The 19,078-nt window shown below is 49.5% G+C and overlaps 2 protein-coding genes across 12 annotated transcripts; one reads left to right on the plus strand and one right to left on the minus strand.

Moving 5' to 3' along the window:
* Window positions 1–267: 267 nt before the first annotated feature.
* Window positions 268–12,430, minus strand: LOC127463492 (uncharacterized). Of its 10 annotated transcripts, XR_007900870.1 has the most exons (7): window positions 11,316–11,488; window positions 9,244–9,310; window positions 8,929–9,118; window positions 4,799–4,872; window positions 3,906–3,972; window positions 1,766–1,832; window positions 1,482–1,640 (listed from the first exon to the last, which is right to left on the minus strand). XR_007900870.1 is itself a non-coding variant. In XM_051772998.1 (4 exons), the coding sequence occupies exons 1-4, from the start codon at window positions 12,299–12,301 to the stop codon at window positions 760–762; spliced, it is 705 nt and encodes a 234-aa protein (XP_051628958.1). In that variant the 5' UTR covers window positions 12,302–12,404; the 3' UTR covers window positions 268–759. The 10 variants fall into 10 exon arrangements, 7 of the variants coding, with proteins under 7 accessions (XP_051628958.1, XP_051628959.1, XP_051628963.1 ...); XR_007900871.1 differs by lacking the exon at window positions 4,799–4,872 and having other exon boundaries at window positions 11,316–11,487; XR_007900872.1 differs by lacking the exons at window positions 3,906–3,972; window positions 4,799–4,872 and having other exon boundaries at window positions 11,316–11,487.
* Window positions 11,766–18,848, plus strand: TXNL1 (thioredoxin like 1). Of its 2 annotated transcripts, XM_051772997.1 has the most exons (9): window positions 11,766–11,993; window positions 13,231–13,327; window positions 13,745–13,918; window positions 14,833–14,955; window positions 15,250–15,319; window positions 15,638–15,810; window positions 16,198–16,302; window positions 17,317–17,364; window positions 18,685–18,848. In XM_051772997.1, exons 1-8 carry the CDS (start codon window positions 11,896–11,898, stop codon window positions 17,341–17,343), a joined length of 867 nt encoding a protein of 288 aa, XP_051628957.1. In that variant the 5' UTR covers window positions 11,766–11,895; the 3' UTR covers window positions 17,344–17,364; window positions 18,685–18,848. The 2 variants fall into 2 exon arrangements, with proteins under 2 accessions (XP_051628957.1, XP_051628955.1); XM_051772995.1 differs by lacking the exon at window positions 17,317–17,364 and having other exon boundaries at window positions 11,768–11,993.
* Window positions 18,849–19,078: the final 230 nt, after the last annotated feature.

Raw genomic sequence — 19,078 nt, forward strand, 5'->3', positions numbered from 1 at the left:
TGTCCGCGCTCGGGCAGCCCCGGCAGCGCAGCCGGCCCCGGAGCTGGCACTGACCGTGCCGCGGCTCAGGCACAGCCCGCTCCCGGCTCTGCTTTCAGCATTCCCCTCCCGCCTTCGCAACCTCTGCAATTTCCAACAGCCACTTCTTCCCCGCACTCAAGAAGGTGCAGCTCATCCCACACCTGAGGCTCTCCTTCTTCTCCCCCCCCCCCCCGTCTCTGCAACTCGCACCCTCCACTGGCAAACCCTCTGGTTTTAAAAACCCACTTAAAATATTTAATCTTTATTTCCAGATGAGGCAGGTCCTGCCTAGGATGCAAACAGCTACACAAGAGGAAATAAGAAACCCGGGCGCTGCCATGGGAGTCAAAGGAGGGAAAGACTGCAGACAAACACTGTCAGGAAATGCACTCTTAATAAATCTCCGCCGCTCTCCCTCCTCTGCACGGACGGGCCGCAGGGAGCACGGCCAGCTGGGCTGGCACCGGCTGGGCACGGGCAAAAAGGAATCCTTCCTTGCAGTCGCCCGCGCCGTGCTCGGGGAGGGCGGGAGGTGAACCACGCTGGAAAGGAACGTCTCTCGCTCCTTGAAATCCCGGCTTCCCACAGAGAGACAAATCTTCCTTTGGAAGTGTCGCCGCCGCCTGTTGTGCCCCTGGGATGCTGGTTCAGCACGGACACGGGGAGCAGCTGGCAACCACAGCCCCTCTGGCCCGGGCCCAGGACGGCACCCGCAGCATGGACAGGGTTTGCCCCAGTTCAAAACTGAGCACCACCCTGATGCTGCCCAAAACACCCCAAAGCCTGTCCGAGTGCCAGCGATGTAATTCCCGGAAAATGAATCTCCTCTTTTATGCTGACGCTGCTGGCACTTGGGAATGCAGGCACATTGTGTTTGTGGAACAGCACGGGCAGCCATTCCCAGGGCCCACCTCCCAGAGCTCCCACATGCCCCCCACGTGTGTCCTGCCCACCCCAAATCCCTGCCCTTCCAGCCGGAGCCGGCAGCCAGCAGCACTGGTAAAGCCAGGGCCATCTGCCCTCAGCAGCACTAAATCCCAAGCCAGAGCCCTCGGAGATGCCTGAAAATAAAAGGGTAGCGTTGGAGAAAAATCCATAGGAAGAAACATATTGCTGTCATAAAAAACTTCAAAATCTGTTAAAAACTCTATGACAACAATGTAATGGGATTCCCAGGGACCTTATTAGTGCTCTTGGCTCCATTTATGTGTAGTTTTAGTCCCTCAATTAGCAGCCTGTAGAACTTATCCTGGGATTTGGAGGTTGAGCAGGGTTTGCTTTGGATGGACCTTCACTTCTGGCCCCAATTTGTGCAAACACAACTTTGGCAATGTGGTTAAACACGTGACCTCAGCTCTTCCCTCACAAAGGTGCCCTCTTTATTCCCCGGAGGTGAACTCCCGTGCTGCCCCCAGGCTCTCCACTCACCCCTCAGAGTGACCCCAGAGTGTCCATCCTGTCCCCCCGCAGGGCCCCGGGCACACGGGGAGGTCCCTTTGCCCACAGGGCCTTTCTCCTGCCCCTCTCCAGCCCGAGGCTCCTCCGCTCGCTCTCTCCGGCCTCGCCGTCCCACACCAACCCACAGCCAGCTCAGGCAGGGAAATGACACCAGGCAACAGCTGCAAAGGCACAAAGAGGAGAGCTGTCAGCCAAAGGCACACAAAAGGCAAAGGCTTCAGAAAACATTTCTGCAACCTGACTGCTAATTATTGCCAGTTTCCCAGGGAGAACCCCACGAACTCACAGCCAACAAGGCCTGACAGTCCCTGCAGCCGCAGCTCAGCACACGGACAGAGAGGCAATTCCACCACCTGAAAGGGAAAAAGAAGAAGGAAATGGTGACATTTTTCTTTAAAAGCTATTTTAAATTCTTAAAACAGAACAAAGACTTGTTTGGAATTTTGTTGGGTACACAGTGAGTGTTGGGCACAGGGCACGTCACTAATCCAGATTTCAATGGGGCTCTCTGGGGCCAGACCAGCGGATTTCCCAAGTTCAGTTCCTGCCCAAGGACTGATCGGAGCTCCCCGTGCCCCGGATCGCTCATCCCAACACTCCCAGCCCCGTCCCCCGAGCCCTCGGTCCTTTCCCCGCCGGGACTCCCGAACCCTCCCGGCCCTGCCCGGCTCTGGCCCGGGCCCGGGGCACCCTCGGCTTGTGCCCCGCAGTCTCCGCCTGGCGGACACGGCCGGTACTGCAGCCCCGACACCGCCGGCGCCGCAAAGGACCCCCCGCGCCCCCCGCGCCCCATCCGCAGCCCCCCTGCCCTCCCTGACACACAGCCCCAAACCCGCCACCTGCCTCACAAAGCGCCCACGGGGATCGGCCTCGCTGCACCCGCGGGCCAAAGCACCCACTCGACGGACACCCCAAAATCAGCCCCTCCTGCCCACTGCTCACAACCTCAACCCACCTCCAGACACTCCTGCTCTGCCCACCACACTGCCCCGACTTTAACACCCCACATTTTCCACACCTCTCCACCACTCATCACCTCACTTTACCTCAATTTACCTCAGTTTACCTCAAAGAAAACACTTTATTTTCTTTCTTCTTATTTTATTTTATTCTATTTTATTTTAGTTCTTTTTATTTTTTTTTCATTTTATTTCTTTTCATTTATTTGAGTTCATTTTTGAAATTATTTAATTTTATTTTCCTTTTATTTCGTTTCTTTCTTTTTTCATTTTATTTTATTTTCATTTTATTTTTATTTCCATTTTATTTTATTTCTTTTTACTTCATTTTCATTTTATTTTCTTTCTTTTTATTTTTGTTTATTTTATTGCATTATTTATTATTTTATTTAATTTTATTTTCCTTTTATTTTGTTTCTTTCTTTAATTTAATTCTATTTTCATTTTATTTTATTTCTTTTTATTTTATTTTATTTTATTTTCATTTTATTTTATTTTATTTCTTTTGAGTAATTTCATTTTCATTTTAGTTTTATTTTTTCCTCTTATTTTTGTTTATTTTTTGCATTTTTTATTATTTTATTTAATTTTATTTTCCTTTTATTTCACTTCTTTCTTTAATTGCATTTTATTTCATTTTCTTTTTTCTTTCTTTTTATTTTTGTTTATTTTATTTCATTTTTATTATTTTAATTAGTTTTATTTTCCTTTTATTTAATTTCTTTTTTTACATTTCATTTTATTTTATTTTTCATTTATTTTCTTTATTTTTATTTCATTTTATTATCATTTTATTTCATTTCATTTTTTTTCTTTTTACTTCTTTTCATTTTACTTTTTCTTTTCTTTTTATTTTATTTCCTTTGTTTCATTCTCTCCCCGCAGAGAATCAACCTCCTTTTGAAGCCCCAAAACCTGCCCTTCCAGCCCACAACTGGTCACCTCGTTTTTAACATGAGATCTTCATTCTCTCCCCCACAGATCACCTCACATTTAACCCCCACAGTTTTCACAGCCTGCACACTGCTGATTATCTCTTTTTTTACCTCCAAATAGTCCATCTCTACCTTGTAGGTTTTCTCAAGTTTTACCCCCAGAACTTTCCTTACCTGCCCACTACTGACGGCCTCAGTTGAACCCAAAATCTTCCTTCTCTCTGCTACACACTGCCCCAGAGTTTACCCCAATGTTTTCCCTCCCTGTCCACTGCTGATTCCTCAGTTTCACCTCCAAATAGTCATTCTCTGCCCTGGATACTCTCTCCTATCTCACCCCACAACTTTCCCTTCCAGCCCACTCCTGATTACCTCTGTTTTAACACAACATTTTCATTCTCTCTGCTACAGATTGCCCCTGATTTTAACCCCCAAACTTTCCCTACCTCTCCACATCTGATCATCACATTTAGATCTAAATATGTTCAATCTCTACCCTATAAACAACCCAGGGAGAACCCCACGAACTCACAGCCAACAAGACCTGACAGTCCCTGCAGCCACAGCTCAGCACACGGGTAGAGAGGCAATTCCACCACCTGAAAGGGAAAAAGAAGGAGGAAACAATGATTTATTGGTTTTAAAGTTATTTTAAGTTCTTAAAACAGAGCCAATATGTGCTTTGGAATTTTGTTAGGTGAATAAGTAGCAGTGGGCACAGGCCAGGTCATTAATGCTGATTTCAGTGGTGCTCTCTGGGGCCAGACCAGCTGATCTCCCAAGTTCAATTCCTGCCCAAGGACTGATCTGAGCTCCCTGTTCCCTGCATTGCTCATCCCAACACTCACAGCAATCTCACCTCAGCCCACAGGCTCTCTGTCCTCAGAGGCAAACACAGCCCACTGGGACACAGCTCTGGCACCGCATTTCCTCTCACTCCTGCTCTCCTGCAAAGCCCCAGGGAGATCCAACCCCTCAGCCCCTGCATCCCTGGACACCAGGGGAACTGGAGCCCAACCCGGATCCCAGCGCCCTGGACAAGTGTGTTCCCACAAGCACGTGCCTGTGGCTCCATCCAGCCCATCCAGCCCTCCCTTCCCCCCAGGGACATGGCTGGAGCCCCTCACAAAAAAACGACTCATCAGCTCACCCAGATGCTGAGTGAAAGCTTCACCTTTCCACCAATTTGTCCAGAAAGGGTCAGGACACAAAAGTCTTGCTGTCCTTTACCTCCCCTGGGCAGGCTGTCATCTACACCTTAAATCATGGGGGCCACGTGCTTGCCTTCCCACGGAAAACAATTGTTATTCCCTCTCAGAAAGGCAGCCCCAAAATATTGATTTCCTGTTTATGACTTGAATCGCTCCCCTCCTGACTTGCTGAGCTATTACACTCCAAATACACCCTCTGTCCCCTACAGTTTACCTCCAGTTTTATACCCAAAATATTCCCAGACACCAGGACATTCTCTTGCTTCCAAGGCAGGACCGATCATCCCTCTAGGAAAAGGCAAAGAGGAAAGGGTTCATCAAGCAATGCATAACTTAGCAAGTGAGTTTAACAAATACCATCAGGTTTTGTGCACCGAGGAAATAAAACTCACTGGTTTTAGGAGCTAAAATATCAGGGGAAATTCCTTGCTGGAGAGACTCCCCGGGATCCACGGCTCCTGTGCAGAAGCTCCCGACAAAAAGTGCTCCCAGCAAACCCCCCGGCAGGGCCGGCCCCTCGTCATCCTCACCGGCCACACCTGGGGCTGCCCCGTCCCTTTGTCGCCCTCGCCGGGCTCTGGGGTTCTTTTGGGTCGCTTTTGGCTGCGTGTTTTGGGGACCGGTCCCAGCCCCGGCCCAGCTCGCCGCCCCTGCTGCGCTCCCCGCAGCCCTCGCTCGGCCCCGCGGGGATTTGTGCCTCCTCCCAAGGTGCCAAACCTCTGCAAAGCCCGTCGGGAGCCGCTCCCGGGCTTTTTTCCCAGCCTTTCCTGCCCAGCACCGCAGCGGTCGAAAAGGGAACCAGACAAACGGGAACAAAAAGACCCGAATGGCGCCGTGCCGACCCCCGGCTCCTCCCGCCGAGCCCGGGCAGAGCCCGAGAGCTGCAGCCCCCGGGCCCCGCCGCGGCTCCCCCGCCGTCCCCCGGCACCTCCCGCCCGTCCCGCCCCGCAGCGCCGCTCCCGCTGCCCCCCGAGCACGGGAACGAACCCATCGCCCCTCGCCCATCGCCCAGGGCCCATCGCCATCGCCATCGCCATCGCCATCGCCCATCGCCCATCGCCATCGCCCATCGCCCATCGCCATCGCCCATCGCCCATCGCCCATAGCCCATAGCCCATCGCCACTCGCCCATCGCCCATAGCCCATCGCCAATAGCCCATGGCCCCCGCACGGGCCGGGCCCGCCCGCAGCCTCGGCTGCGACCCCGCGGGGAAGGGACCCGGACATCCCAGTATGGATCTCGTCCCGCCCCGGCACTCCTTGGACGGGCATCGCCCCGCCCCACAGGATCCTTTTATGGACATAACCCGCCCTACACCACCCTACATGGGCATCGCCCCGCCCCACAGGATCCTTTTATGGACATAACCCGCCCTACACCACCCTACATGGGCAGCGCCCCGCCCCGACACTCCTTTTGGGGGCATAACCCCGCCCTACAGAACCCTACATGGGCATCGCCCCGCCCCGACACTCCTTTTAGGGGTAAAACCCCGCCCTACACAACCCTATATGGGCATCGCCCCGCCCCGACACTCCTTTTAGGGGTATAATCCCGCCCTACAGAACCCTATATGGGCATCGCCCCGCCCCGACACTCCTTTTAGGGACATAACCCGCCCTACACAACCCTACATGGGCATCGCCCCGCCTGACACTCCTTTTAGGGACATAACCCCGCCCTACACAACCCTACATGGGCATCGCCCCGCCCCACAGGATCCTTTTATGGATAGAACCCGCCCTACACAACCCTACATGGGCATCGCCCCGCCCCGACACTCCTTTTAGGGACATAACCCGCCCTACACAACCCTACATGGGCATCGCCCCGCCCCGACACTCCCATTATGGGCATCTCCCCGCCCCATATGCTCTTTTTATGGTCATAGTCCCTCCCTAAAACTCCTTTTTTGGGCATCGCCCCACCCTACGAACCCCTTGTATGGTCACAGCCCCACCCCACACCCCCTGTATGGTCACAGCCCCACCCCACACCCCGTCTATGGTCACAGCCCCACCCCACACCCCGTCTATGGTCACAGCCCCACCCCACACCCCGTCTATGGTCACAGCCCCACCCCACACCCCTCTACGGCCCCGTCCCCCCGACCTGTCCGTCCCCTCGGTCCCCGCCCCACACTCCTCTCACGGGCCCCGCCCGCCCCTCCCGCTGTCGCTCATCCCAGTCCCGCCCCTCCCGCATTCCCGCTGGGAATGCCCCGCCCGTTCCCCGCTCCCGCATTCCCGGGGGGATCGGACGCTCCCGGCCGAGGGCAGCGCTGCGGGGACGGTCGGGGGGGTTTGAATGTGCCCCGATCCCTCGGTCCTTTCCCCGCCGGGACTCCCGAACCCTCCCGGCCCTGCCCGGCTCTGGCCCGGGCCCGGGGCACCCTCGGCTTGTGCCCCGCAGTCTCCGCCTGGCGGACACGGCCGGTACTGCAGCCCCGACACCGCCGGCGCCGCAAAGGACCCCCCGCGCCCCCCGCGCCCCATCCGCAGCCCCCCTGCCCTCCCTGACACACAGCCCCAAACCCGCCACCTGCCTCACAAAGCGCCCACGGGGATCGGCCTCGCTGCACCCGCGGGCCAAAGCACCCACTCGACGGACACCCCAAAATCAGCCCCTCCTGCCCACTGCTCACAACCTCAACCCACCTCCAGACACTCCTGCTCTGCCCACCACACTGCCCCGACTTTAACACCCCACATTTTCCACACCTCTCCACCACTCATCACCTCACTTTACCTCAGTTTACCTCAAAGAAAACACTTTATTTTCTTTCTTGTTATTTTATTTTATTCTATTTTATTTTAATTCTTTTTATTTTATTTCATTTTATTTCTTTTCATTTATTTGAGTTCATTTTTGAAATTATTTAATTTTATTTTCCTTTTATTTCGTTTCTTTCTTTTTTCAGTTTATTTTATTTTTATTTCCATTTTATTTTATTTTATTTCATTTTATTTCTTTTTACTTCATTTTAATTTTATTTTCTTTCTTTTTATTTTTGTTTATTTTATTGCATTATTTATTATTTTATTTAATTTTATTTTCCTTTTATTTTGTTTTTCTTTAATTTTATTTTATTTTTTATTTTATTTTATTTCTTTTTATTTTATTTTATTTTATTTTCATTTTATTTTATTTCTTTTTATTCATTTTATTTTCATTTTCATTTTATTTTTTCCTCTTATTTTTGTTTATTTGTTGCATTTTTTATTATTTTATTTAATTTTATTTTCCTTTTATTTCACTTCTTTCTTTAATTGCATTTTATTTCATTTTCTTTTTTCTTTCTTTTTATTTTTGTTTATTTTATTTCATATTTTATTATTTTAATTAGTTTTATTTTCCTTTTATTTAATGTCTTTTCTTAAATTTCATTTTATTTTATTTTCCATTTCTTTTCTTTTTTTTATTTTATTTTATTATCATTTTATTTCATGTTTTTTCTTTTTACTTCTTTTCATTTTATTTTTTCCTTTATTTTATTTCCTTTGCTTCATTCTCTCCCCGCAGAGAATCAACCTCCTTTTGAAGCCCCAAAACCTGCCCTTCCAGCCCACAACTGGTCACCTCGTTTTTAACATGAGATCTTCATTTTCTCCCCCACAGACCACCTCACATTTAACCCCCACAGTTTTCTCAGCCTGCACACTGCTGATTATCTCTTTTTTTACCTCCAAATAGTCCATCTCTACCTTGTAGGTTTTCTCAAGTTCTACCCCCAGAACTTTTCTTACCTGCCCACTACTGATGGCCTCAGCTGACCCCAAAATCTTCCTTCTCTCTGCTACACACTGCCCCAGAGTTTACCCCAATGTTTTCCCTCCCTGTCCACTGCTGATTCCCTCAGTTTCACCTCCGAATAGTCATTCTCTGCCATGGATACTCTCTCCTATCTCACCCCACAACTTTCCCTTCCAGCCCACTCCTGATTACCTCTGTTTTAACACAACATTTTCATTCTCTCTGCTACAGGTTGCCCCAGATTTTAACCCCCTAAAATTTCCCTACTTCTCCACATCTGATCATCTCCTTGTTACTTAAATATGTTCAATCTCTACCCTAGAGACTATTGCAAGTTTACCCTCAGAACTTTCCCTGCATGCCCACTGCTGACTGCCCCAGTTCACCTCTCAGTGCTCATTCTCTCCGCTACAAATAACATCCATTTTCACCCCCAATTTTCTCCTTCCTCCACAAAATTGATTTGATCTTTGTTACCCCTAAACTATGCATTCTCTTCCTGACAAAACCCCTCAGCTCTTCCCTCACAAAGGTGCCCTCTTTATTCCCCGGAGGTGAACTCCCGTGCTGCCCCCAGGCTCTCCACTCACCCCTCAGAGTGACCCCAGAGTGTCCATCCTGTCCCCCGCAGGGCCCCGGGCACACGGGGAGGTCCCTTTGCCCACAGGGCCTTTCTCCTGCCCCTCTCCAGCCCGAGGCTCCTCCGCTCGCTCTCTCCGGCCTCGCCGTCCCACACCAACCCACAGCCAGCTCAGGCAGGGAAATGACACCAGGCAACAGCTGCAAAGGCACAAAGAGGAGAGCTGTCAGCCAAAGGCACACAAAAGGCAAAGGCTTCAGAAAACATTTCTGCAACCTGACTGCTAATTATTGCCAGTTTCCCAGGGAGAACCCCACGAACTCACAGCCAACAAGGCCTGACAGTCCCTGCAGCCGCAGCTCAGCACACGGACAGAGAGGCAATTCCACCACCTGAAAGGGAAAACAAGGAGGAAATGGTGATTTATTAGTTTTAAAGATATTTTAAGTTCTTGAAACAGATCCAAGACGTGCTTTGGAATTTTGTTGGGTGAATAAGTGGCAGTGGGCACAGGCCAGGTCATTATTCTGATTTCAGTGGTGCTCTCTGGGGCCAGACCAGCTGATCTCCCAAGTTCAATTCCTGCCCAAGGACTGATCTGAGCTCCCTGTTCCCTGCATTGCTCATCCCAACACTCACAGCAGTCTCACCTCAGCCTACAGGGTCTCTGTCCTCAGAGGCAGTTTTTTTCCCCGATTTTAATAGTCTGGGATCGGTTCCTATTTGAGTAAACTCATTAAACTGATTTTTTAAGTGCAAGCTATTAAATACTGAATCCAAGACTCACCTAAACACCTTTATCAAGGCAAGCTGTTTATGTTGAAACCCATAATAATGATTTTTACAGCCAGAAAATCCCCCAAACAGAATAAATCTATGGGAGGAAGACAAATCCACCTTTGTCACACCAGAGTAGGGCAACAGCCAAGAGCTGCTCTTCTCAAACACTTTTATTGCCATTAAATGAGGAATTAACATTAGGATACGGGTGTACACAAAAATAATCTGCCCCCAAAATACTGCAAAATAGCACTGAATAGTATAAACCAGCTATGAATGGGCTCTTTATGCATTTTATAAAAATCTGATTATTCTAAATTTAATTACAAATTATACTTTCTATTTATTACTTGGGCACAGAGAAAAAGGACTAACGGGGGGAAGACAATTAAAACATTTCCCTGGATATGCAGGAGGTTCCAAAGCAAGGCAGAGGACGAGATAATACTAATCTGGGACTCCAAACTGCAGTTAATTGACCCCTTGGAAGCTGCCAGGTTTTCCTGGTGCTTCACGTGATGACACATCAAACCCACAGAGGCTTGTCCTGTATCAAACTGTCAGGAAGGACAGTTATCCCAAGCAGCTGGATAACCCCAAATCCCACCCTGGCTGCCAACAGGGCTGGCACAGGAAAGGGAAACAAAAGCAGCAAGGCTGCAAGGCTACAACAAACTGGCACTGATAGGAATTTCAGTCTCCACAGAGCATTAATTCCGTACGAGCAGCCTCTCCTTAGGTCATGCTCCGTTAACAGGGGCAGAAACTCCCATCCATTAAGAACTCAGGGCTTGTTTTGGGGTGAAACTTGCTGAAATCTGGAGTCCAATCGTGGGCACCTGGAGAACTGTACCCCTGGATAACTGGGCACATGGATACCTGTGTCCCTGGATACCTGGAGCCATGGGCACCTGGAGAACTGTGACCCTGGGCATCTGGGCACTTGGACACCCAGTTCCCCGAGCACTCGGGCACCTGGATACCTGGCTCGCTGGGCATCCGAGTACCTGGGTTCTGCATTGCCCGGGTCCCCGGGCACCTGGATACCTGAGTCTCCCTGTCCTCGGGCATCCGGATAGCCGGATACCCGTGTATCCCTGTCCCCGGGCACATGGATAGCCGGATACCCGTGTATCCCTGTCCCCGAGCACATGGATAGCCGGATACCCGTGTATCCCTGTCCCCGGGCGCGTGGATAGCTGGATACCCGTGTCTCCCTGTCCCCGGGCGCGTGGATAGCTGGATACCCGTGTATCCCTGTCCCCGAGCACATGGATAGCCGGATACCCGTGTATCCCTGTCCCCGGGCGCGTGGATAGCTGGATACCCGTGTATCCCTGTCCCCGAGCACATGGATAGCCGGATACCCGTGTCTCCCTGTCCCCGAGAACATGGACAGCTGGATACCCGTGTATCCCTGTCCCCGGGCGCGTGGATAGCTGGATACCCGTGTATCCCTGTCCCCGGGCTCCCGCGCACGCCGTTCCCGGTATCCCCGTGTCCCGGCACCGCCCGATACCGCAGAGCCCCCCGCGGCCCCCGCAGCATCCCCGCCGGGGGCTCGCCCGGCCGCTCCCGCTGTGCCCGCCCCGTTCTATCCCGCTATCCCGCTCTCACCGGCTCCCTGCTCCTTGTCCCGGAGCCAGACGCATCGCTGCAAAGCGCGGCCGCCGCGCCTGACGGCAGCCGGGTCACTATAGGAACCGTCGGGCCGCCCTCAGTGCTTCCACAGAGAGGGGAATGGCGCCGGCGGCATCGCCCGCCCTCTCTGCCCTGCCCCAAGATGGCGGCACCGCCCCTACCCAACATGGCGGCCGGCGGCTCACTCGCCCCTCTCTGCCCTGCCCCAAGATGGCGGCACCGCCCCTACCCAAAATGGCGGCCGGTGGCACCGCCCGCCCCTCTGTGCCCTGCCTCAAGAAGGCGGCACCGCCCCTACCCAAAATGGCGGTCGGCGGCGTCACCCGCCCCTCTGTGCCCTGCCCCAAGATGGCGGCGCTGCCGCCCCGGCCCGCCCCAATATGGCGGCTGCGGGCGGCGGCCGGGCGGAGCGGCGCGGGGCGGCCGCGCCTGCGCCCGTGGCCGTGGCCGTGCCAGCCCAGCGCCAGCGGTGCATGCCGGGCGCCCTGCCCGCCGTGACGCTGCACATCGCACCCGGCGCCGCCACCGGGGCCGCACCGCCACCGGGGCCGCCGCCATGGCGGGCGTGAAGGTGATCGCCAACGACACCGAGTTCCAGCCCGAGCTGAGCGCCGCCGGCTCCCGCCTGGCCGTGGTGAAGTTCACCATGAGGGGGTGAGTGAGGGCGGCCCCGCGCTCCCGCCGCGCTCCGCTGTGCCCGTGTTTGTGTCAGTCGTTCACGTTACCCGGCCCCGTGTGGGCCCTTGCCGGCACTCCGTGACACACGGATGTAGGCGCAGCATCAGCACCGCGTTCCTGTTCCTGGGATTAAACCCCCCTTTCCCGCCGAGCCCTTACCCTGCCAGCCCTCGGATCCGGGAGGGGATCGGGCGCTGCGCTGCTTTAAAACCCCGTGCCGGGTCAGGGAGCTGCTGTAAGCGGGGCACGGACAGCAAGGAAACATCCCAAACTTCTAAAAGCATCTTCTGCCCTCGCCAAAGTTCGCTCTGTCCTCGCGCTGTTTGCCCAGGAAAGGCAGAGACTCTCCCCCTCCTCGGCAGGGCTTTGAGGTACAACTGCGGTGAGATCTGGATGAATTCGTGACCAAAGAAACCTCAGCGACTGAATTATTCACGTTAATCTGTGAATAGTGATCATCTCAGGGGGGCTGGGGCTTCAGAGCACACCTCGTTATTGTCCGGTTGCTGCTGCTGCTGAATTCTGGGGGTTTTTTTAGCTAATTTTCTACTTTTTTTGGGGGGAGGGGGGATGATTTTAATTTCTTCTTTCCCAGTGAGAATATCCCTTTGCAGGAATAGTTGCAGCTGGATGCTTCCCACACTTTTGCTGGCACGGAATAATTAAAAATGATATATTTTCAGCCAAGGTGATGGAGTTAAATCAGCAGAAAACAGGGCCATGTTAATAACAGTGTAACCAGTTATTCCCGTAAATTAATATGAGGATAGCTGGTTGCAGGTGTAAATGAGATTTATTGTTGTAAGAATTTTATGATCCCTGAAGCTTTGATACATTATCACCATTAAATATTTAAGTCATATATAAAGGCTGTTTTTCCATGGAATGTGATGCAGAGTAATGATACGATTTTTCTATTAATAGTGTTTTTTTCTGCTTTTGCCCTCCTTTATATCACTTCACTGAGCAGTTAAAAATGCTGCAGTTAAGTTGCAGATATGAGTTAGTATTAATTAATAGGTGAAGCCACTCACGTGACATGGAAGCTGGGAATTAACTCCTCATCCTTAATTGTATCAGCAGCTGGCAGCCAGGTAGGGAGGTTATTTTTGCACCAGGATATTGGGAAGAGCAGGAATGTGCTGATTCTGTTGGGGGCAAGCATTAAAAAAGAAAATAAAAGTGGAATTAAGTGGAAGTGTTGTTTTCACAGATGTGGCCCTTGCTTAAGGATAGCTCCAGCCTTCAATGCCCTGAGTAACAAATACCCCCAGGCAACGTTTTTGGAAGTGGATGTGCATCAATGCCAGGTTGGTATGAAAAAAACCACTTTCAGTTGGAAGACAAAGAGCAGAGAATGGAGAATTTGAAGGCAAACCCTTCAGGCTTGATGCTAAAAGGGGTGTCCTTTGGCTGTTGCCAAATTCTCCCAAATCAGGAGAACAAACCCCCTATTTAGCAAAGTTTTCTTGCAGTGCCCACTGTGCTGCCCTTCATTTGAGCAGTGTACAGAGAGGTTATCAGTTCCTGCTGCCTGTATTATTAAGATAATACTTTAAATATAGAATCTAGCACCAGTGGGAGTTAAAGGAGTCTTTCCAGCCGAATATTGGTATAATTATTGAGGGGGGAAAAGCAAAACTGCGATAAATCAATATGATGAGTGGGACCAGTGGTGACTGATCTAAGGGTCATTCAATGAATGGGGACTGGTTTCTGCCTCCCAGGGCACAGCTGCCACCAACAACATCTCAGCAACCCCCACGTTCCTGTTCTTCCGAAACAAAGTGCGGATCGACCAATATCAGGGAGCAGATGCCGTGGGCTTGGAGGACAAAATCAAACAGCACCTGGAGAACGACCCTGGCAACAGCGAGGACACAGACATCCCCAAAGGATACGTGTGTATCTCCCGGGGGCTTTGTTGGAATGCCTGGAGACCAAAAAAAAATCTTCATTTTTTAAACACACTCCAAGTCAAATACTAGGATTTTAGGCAAAGCTGCCTCAGAAAGTCACTTATCTGGGCTTCCTTTTCCAGAAAAAAATTAAATATTGATATGCGTACATTTAATAAGCAGGAAAAATCTCCTTAGTCGTTAAAATAATTAATTTAATGTTTATCATAAGGTTTTCCCTGCTTTTCTCACCCATCCCAACCTGCCTTCCTCCAAACGTTTTTTTGAAAGTGTAAAAATGCCTCATATTTTATTTTTCTAATGTTTGCCAAAGGGCACGGTAGTAAAAGTGTTCACTTTAGGTTTCTCATTGCCCATCAAAGAAGAACAAAGATGACAAGGGTATAAAATATATAAAATAAAAAAGATGGCACAGGAACAGCTGGAAAAGGTGATGTGCCTGCCCTGAGTGGCACATAGGAATCACTTCCTGCTGACTGATAATTGATAATTAATCAACAATTAATTACTGATATCTGAATAGTTTATTGATAATCAAATTATTGATAATTAATCAATAACACCTCCTTTTAAATGGCTTGGAGCCTGGAGAGCTGGGAACATAGGACTAATTTGGGGTGGTTTTTAATTAAATCGATTCTAACTCCAGGCTGATGTTTGTGTGTGTGACCTGTGCTCTTGTTTAGCAAAAATATATTTGGAAGTTCTCCCTGTGCCAAGTTTCTGGTTCTTGGGATGGCAGGTGGTTCCAGGGATGCAGGATTTAAGGGATAAATCCCACCTGAGCACTGATACCCGTGTTTTGTGTTTGCTGCGCCTTCTGTCACCAACCCCTGTGACTTCCCCGAGCCCGTGGAGCCTCGTCCCGCTCTCAGCGCTGTTTTCTGTGTTCCCAGATGGATCTGCTGCCCTTCATCAACAAGGCCGGGTGTGAGTGTCTCAACGAGAGCGACGAGCACGGCTTCGAGAACTGCCTGCGCAAGGACCCCTCCTACCTGGAGTCCGACTGCGACGAGCAGGTGCGGCACGGGGGCACACAGGGGCACGGGGGGCACACAGGGGCACGGGGGGCACACAGGGGCACGGGGGTCCAGGGTTGTCCTGGGATTGCTGCAGAAAAATCAGGATACAAAGCGAAAAAATTCCAGTCAGAAAAGTGTTCGCTGATATTTAAAGGGAATGTGTGGGCAGAGGGAGGTAACCACAGAGTTTTACTCCAAAGCTCCCTTATCCCTCTTTCGTGTGCTGAGTTGGTTTTTAAGTGAAGAAAACAGTGTTTAATACTGGAGGTTTTGTTCTGTTTCCTTCCACAGCTGCTTATCACTGTAGCTTTTAGTCAGCCTGTCAAGCTTTACTCTATGAAACTTCAGGGGCCAGACAACGGTGAGTGAAGGGTCTGGGTGTTGGATGGGGTGCAAATATAAGGAATTGTTATACTTTTATGTGCAAGTATAATTACTATAGTTATATACACAAATATAAGTGTTTCTTAATGTTTGATACACAAATAAAAGTATTAATGTTTGATGCACTGCAGAGAGACTCTTGGATTTAATCCGAGGATTAAGGTGAGAGCAACTGAGAGACAAACCTCTTTTATAGTAGCTCAGTTTACATCATGAGATCACATAAAATTCATAATTAGATGTAATTTTGGGATGTAACACCCAAATGGAATCCCACCCCTCTCTTTTAACCCAGGGCAAGGGCCAAAATACATCAAGATCTTCATCAACCTGCCGCGGTCGATGGATTTCGAGGAGGCAGAGCGCAGCGAGCCCACCCAGGCCCTGGAGCTGGGCCCCGAGGACATCAGGGAGGATGGGATCATCCAGCTCCGCTACGTCAAATTCCAGAACGTCAACAGTGTCACTGTGAGTGCCCTGCCCTGAGGGCACCTGGAGGGGAAACCCCCCGGGTAACTCACCTGGCATTGATGTTGAGGGTCATTCCAGTGGATGCTGAGCTGGGACTTCTGAGAATCTGCTTTGGCTTCCTCATTGTGCCCTCGGGGGGGGGGAAGTGGAAGCTGGGAAAATCCCAGCTGGGTGGGGTTTTAACAAACTACCAGGAAGACACCAGCATTCTATATATAATTATTTAAATTAGCAGGACAGGAGCTCCTCTGGGTGTTAGAGACCTTTATAATTGGGACAAAAGTGTTAATTTGGTTAATTTTCTCGAGCACCTCATGTTTTATGTATTGAGTGAGAGATGGAGAGGCTAACTCCTTTTTTTTTTTGGCTTTCTTTCCTGTTCAGTTGTTTGTCCAGTCCAATCATGGTGATGAAGAGACAACACGAATCACATATTTCACATTTATTGGCACTCCAGTGCAAGCCACGAACATGAACGACTTCAAACGAGTGAGTCCTGTTCCTAAACCCACTTTTTACAAGGTTTTGGTCACTAACTTTGTAGGAATCAGTGGTAAGAATGTATAGGTAAAAATTTGAGGGGCTGGCAAGTTCTAAACACCGACAGCAATGTTATTTTTTAACAGCTGAGACTTATATCTTGGTTTTGGGACTCCCTTTTTTGAACCTTTTAATGTAAAGAGCCTTATTTTAAAATCAGCTGCTTTAAAAATTAGCAGGTTTTGTAAAATGCTGCTGCAAACTCCTGGGGAGGTGACCAGTAACACTGAGAGCACCACGACTGATGTTACAAATAACCTTTCATTTCAGAAGGTTAAAGCACTAACAGCAACGTGGCACCTACTTAATTTATAACAGCAAAATTTGACCTTAACATAAAACTGAATTTCTTTGCAGGTAATAAGTTAATAAATAGGTTTAACAGGCTTTGCTGCCTTTCACTGCAGCTCAAAGTCATTAAAAAGTTGTTCTAATGGACTAAAATAAACTTAATTCAGATTGCAGACCTTCCCTGTTCTTCCCAAACTACAAATCTTGGTGATCTTCTCATATTTTTTGGTTTCTGTGGCTTTTGAAATTTGAAAGGAGACAATGTCTGTGGACACAGTGCTCCTGGAGTTGTGCTGGGCAGGTCAGGATGGGAAGGAAGTGCTCACAAATAGAGGAGCAGGGCTGGATGAGGACCTGGCTGATGTGTCCCAGTTGGATCCTCACCAACACTACCTGTAACATTCCTATTTTCCTTCCCCAACGTGGAGTTTGAGGAGGAGGGAAGTCTTTAGAGTGCTGGAAAAGAGGGACACCAGGGAAAAAACTGCTGTTTAAGCCCATGGAGAGTAGTGGGAAGAGCCACAGATAAATCCTGACAGGGTGGAGGATATATTTTTCCCCCTCTGGAGTAAATTCCTTGGTTCTCCTCAGACCTGCCTGTTTGCACTGAACGTTTTTACACCTTTTGCTGCTGCTTTGGTTCTTGTAACGCTCCTTCTGTTTGTTTTCCAGCTTAACTCCCCATTCCCAAAGAACTAAAAGGGCAGAAGAAATTAAAAAGTAAAGATGGGATCGGTGTGGCCTCGCACTCCTTCCCTCCCTCCCTCTGCTCAGCTCCTGCCTTTCCCACAGTCCCAGCACCTTCTGCACTCCCGACTCACCAGCTCAGCTTCTCCCTCCTCTCCCTGCTCCAAATCATTCCTTAAACACTTCACTTGCCCCGTTTTTACCCTGAACTTGCCATTTTAAGGTCACACCAAAGAGTCCTTTCCCAGCTGAATTTTGTGGGGCTGGTGGAGATGCTCTGCCAAGACTCCTTTGTAATATCTTAATGGAAAGGAAGGGAAATGGAATCAAACCCACCTACCTGGGGGTTTAATAAACATTTCCTGTGGGATTGTGGGGTGGGATGGGCAGAAAACGGGTGGGGTTTGAGCTGAGATGCCAAAATATCCATATCCATGTGCTGGGTTTTCCAGATAATTCACATGGGCCACTTGTCCCTCTCTGCCTCTGACTGGTATCGAACTTTTTTTGGTATTCCATACTTCCTAACACCTAATGCCTAATCTTTTAACTCTGGTTTTCCTTTTTCTTTTCCTGATTTCTTTGCCTAATCTGTGTGTGGACACAGTTTGGAAGCACAGCAGGGATAAATTTTGCTCTGTGACAAGTTTAACTGTATTTTTTTAACTGGATTAATTATCTGATTTTGTTCTTCTTCCCCCACATTGCCAGGTTAGAATTTTCCTGCCTTTGAGCATTAGGTTGAATTTCCAGTTGGAAATGCTCCTGATTAGGGATTCCTTGAGGTGAAAGTGGGAGAGAATTCCTCCCTGTTACAGTTTGACAAGGAATTAAAAAAGGGAAGGAGCAGGAAAAATGCTTCCCATGGGTCCATGGATTCAGGACTGAGGGGGTTTGGGCTTTTTTTGGAATATCTGTGAATTCCTGGATTATTGTACGGGTTTGAGCTGCATTATCAGGTCAGTATTTCTGGGGAAGCCCATGGAAAGGATGCCAAGCAAAGGAGCAGCCTCAAACTGAGCATCCAGGGTTTTTTTTCCCACTTGACTTTTTTATGGAGTGTGTTAAGGTGTAATGCTTGACGTGTGACCTGGATTTTGGAGTGTTCTCTGGCAGTTCCCATCTCCTAACTCCTCCCAAAATAGCCTTGCTGTGTTCAACACTAAACAGAAGGGTTTGTGTGTGTTTCCCATCCCTCCTAACCCCGGGAAGGGATTCCCATCCCTCCAGGTGCTCCCGTAACGCTCCTGGCTTCCCTCACTGGGAATTGAGTTGCACTTGGATTTACCGGAACCAAAAGAGTCCTGCTCAGGAGCTGTGAAACATTATTCCTGTTTTTTTCCCCTCTTCCAGGTAGTTGGCAAAAAAGGAGAGAGCCACTAGGAAGCAAAGCCACTGGAAGGCCTTATCCCAGTCCAAGATTCCCCCTTTTCTCTCTGACTCCTGGATAATTGCTTGACCATAACCAGAGACTGTCAGTTTGATTTACTGCCATTTCCAATAAATCATTGCTTTGAGCTGGAGTGTGTTTCTGGTGTCCTCCTCCTCCTCCTCCATGGATTTGTAAGTAAAATTCCTGATTTTTGCCAAGTTGAATTTTGTAATTCCAACAGTTGTGGCTCTTTTATTCTATTGAAACTTCCTGACTCCACTGAAAAGCTCCACAGAAAATGTGTGCTCAGAGTTTCTAATGTCAAATACAAGAGAAACCTGGGTTACTCTGGATCATTATTGCCACTAAATAGAG

This window comes from Manacus candei, unplaced genomic scaffold (genome assembly GCF_025592945.1).
Source record: "Manacus candei isolate 608988 ecotype Guabito, Panama unplaced genomic scaffold, ASM2559294v1 h1tg000163l, whole genome shotgun sequence".
NCBI lineage: Eukaryota > Metazoa > Chordata > Aves > Passeriformes > Pipridae > Manacus > Manacus candei.

Coding starts and splice junctions, on each gene's coding strand:
- TXNL1 (XM_051772995.1), top strand. CDS start 11,896: ATGGCGGGCGTGAAGGTGATCGCCAACGACACCGAGTTCCAGCCCGAG. Junction 13,328..13,744: donor TGGATGTGCATCAATGCCAG/GTTGGTATGAAA, acceptor TCTGCCTCCCAG/GGCACAGCTGCCACCAACAA. Junction 15,320..15,637: donor ACTTCAGGGGCCAGACAACG/GTGAGTGAAGGG, acceptor CTTTTAACCCAG/GGCAAGGGCCAAAATACATC.
- LOC127463492 (XM_051772998.1), bottom strand. CDS start 12,301: ATGCTTTTAGAAGTTTGGGATGTTTCCTTGCTGTCCGTGCCCCGCTTA. Junction 9,311..12,176: donor CGGATCCGAGGGCTGGCAGG/GTAAGGGCTCGG, acceptor TTTCCCTTTCAG/GTGGTGGAATTGCCTCTCTG. Junction 1,083..8,928: donor CTCTGGGGTCACTCTGAGGG/GTGAGTGGAGAG, acceptor TTTTATTTTCAG/GCATCTCCGAGGGCTCTGGC.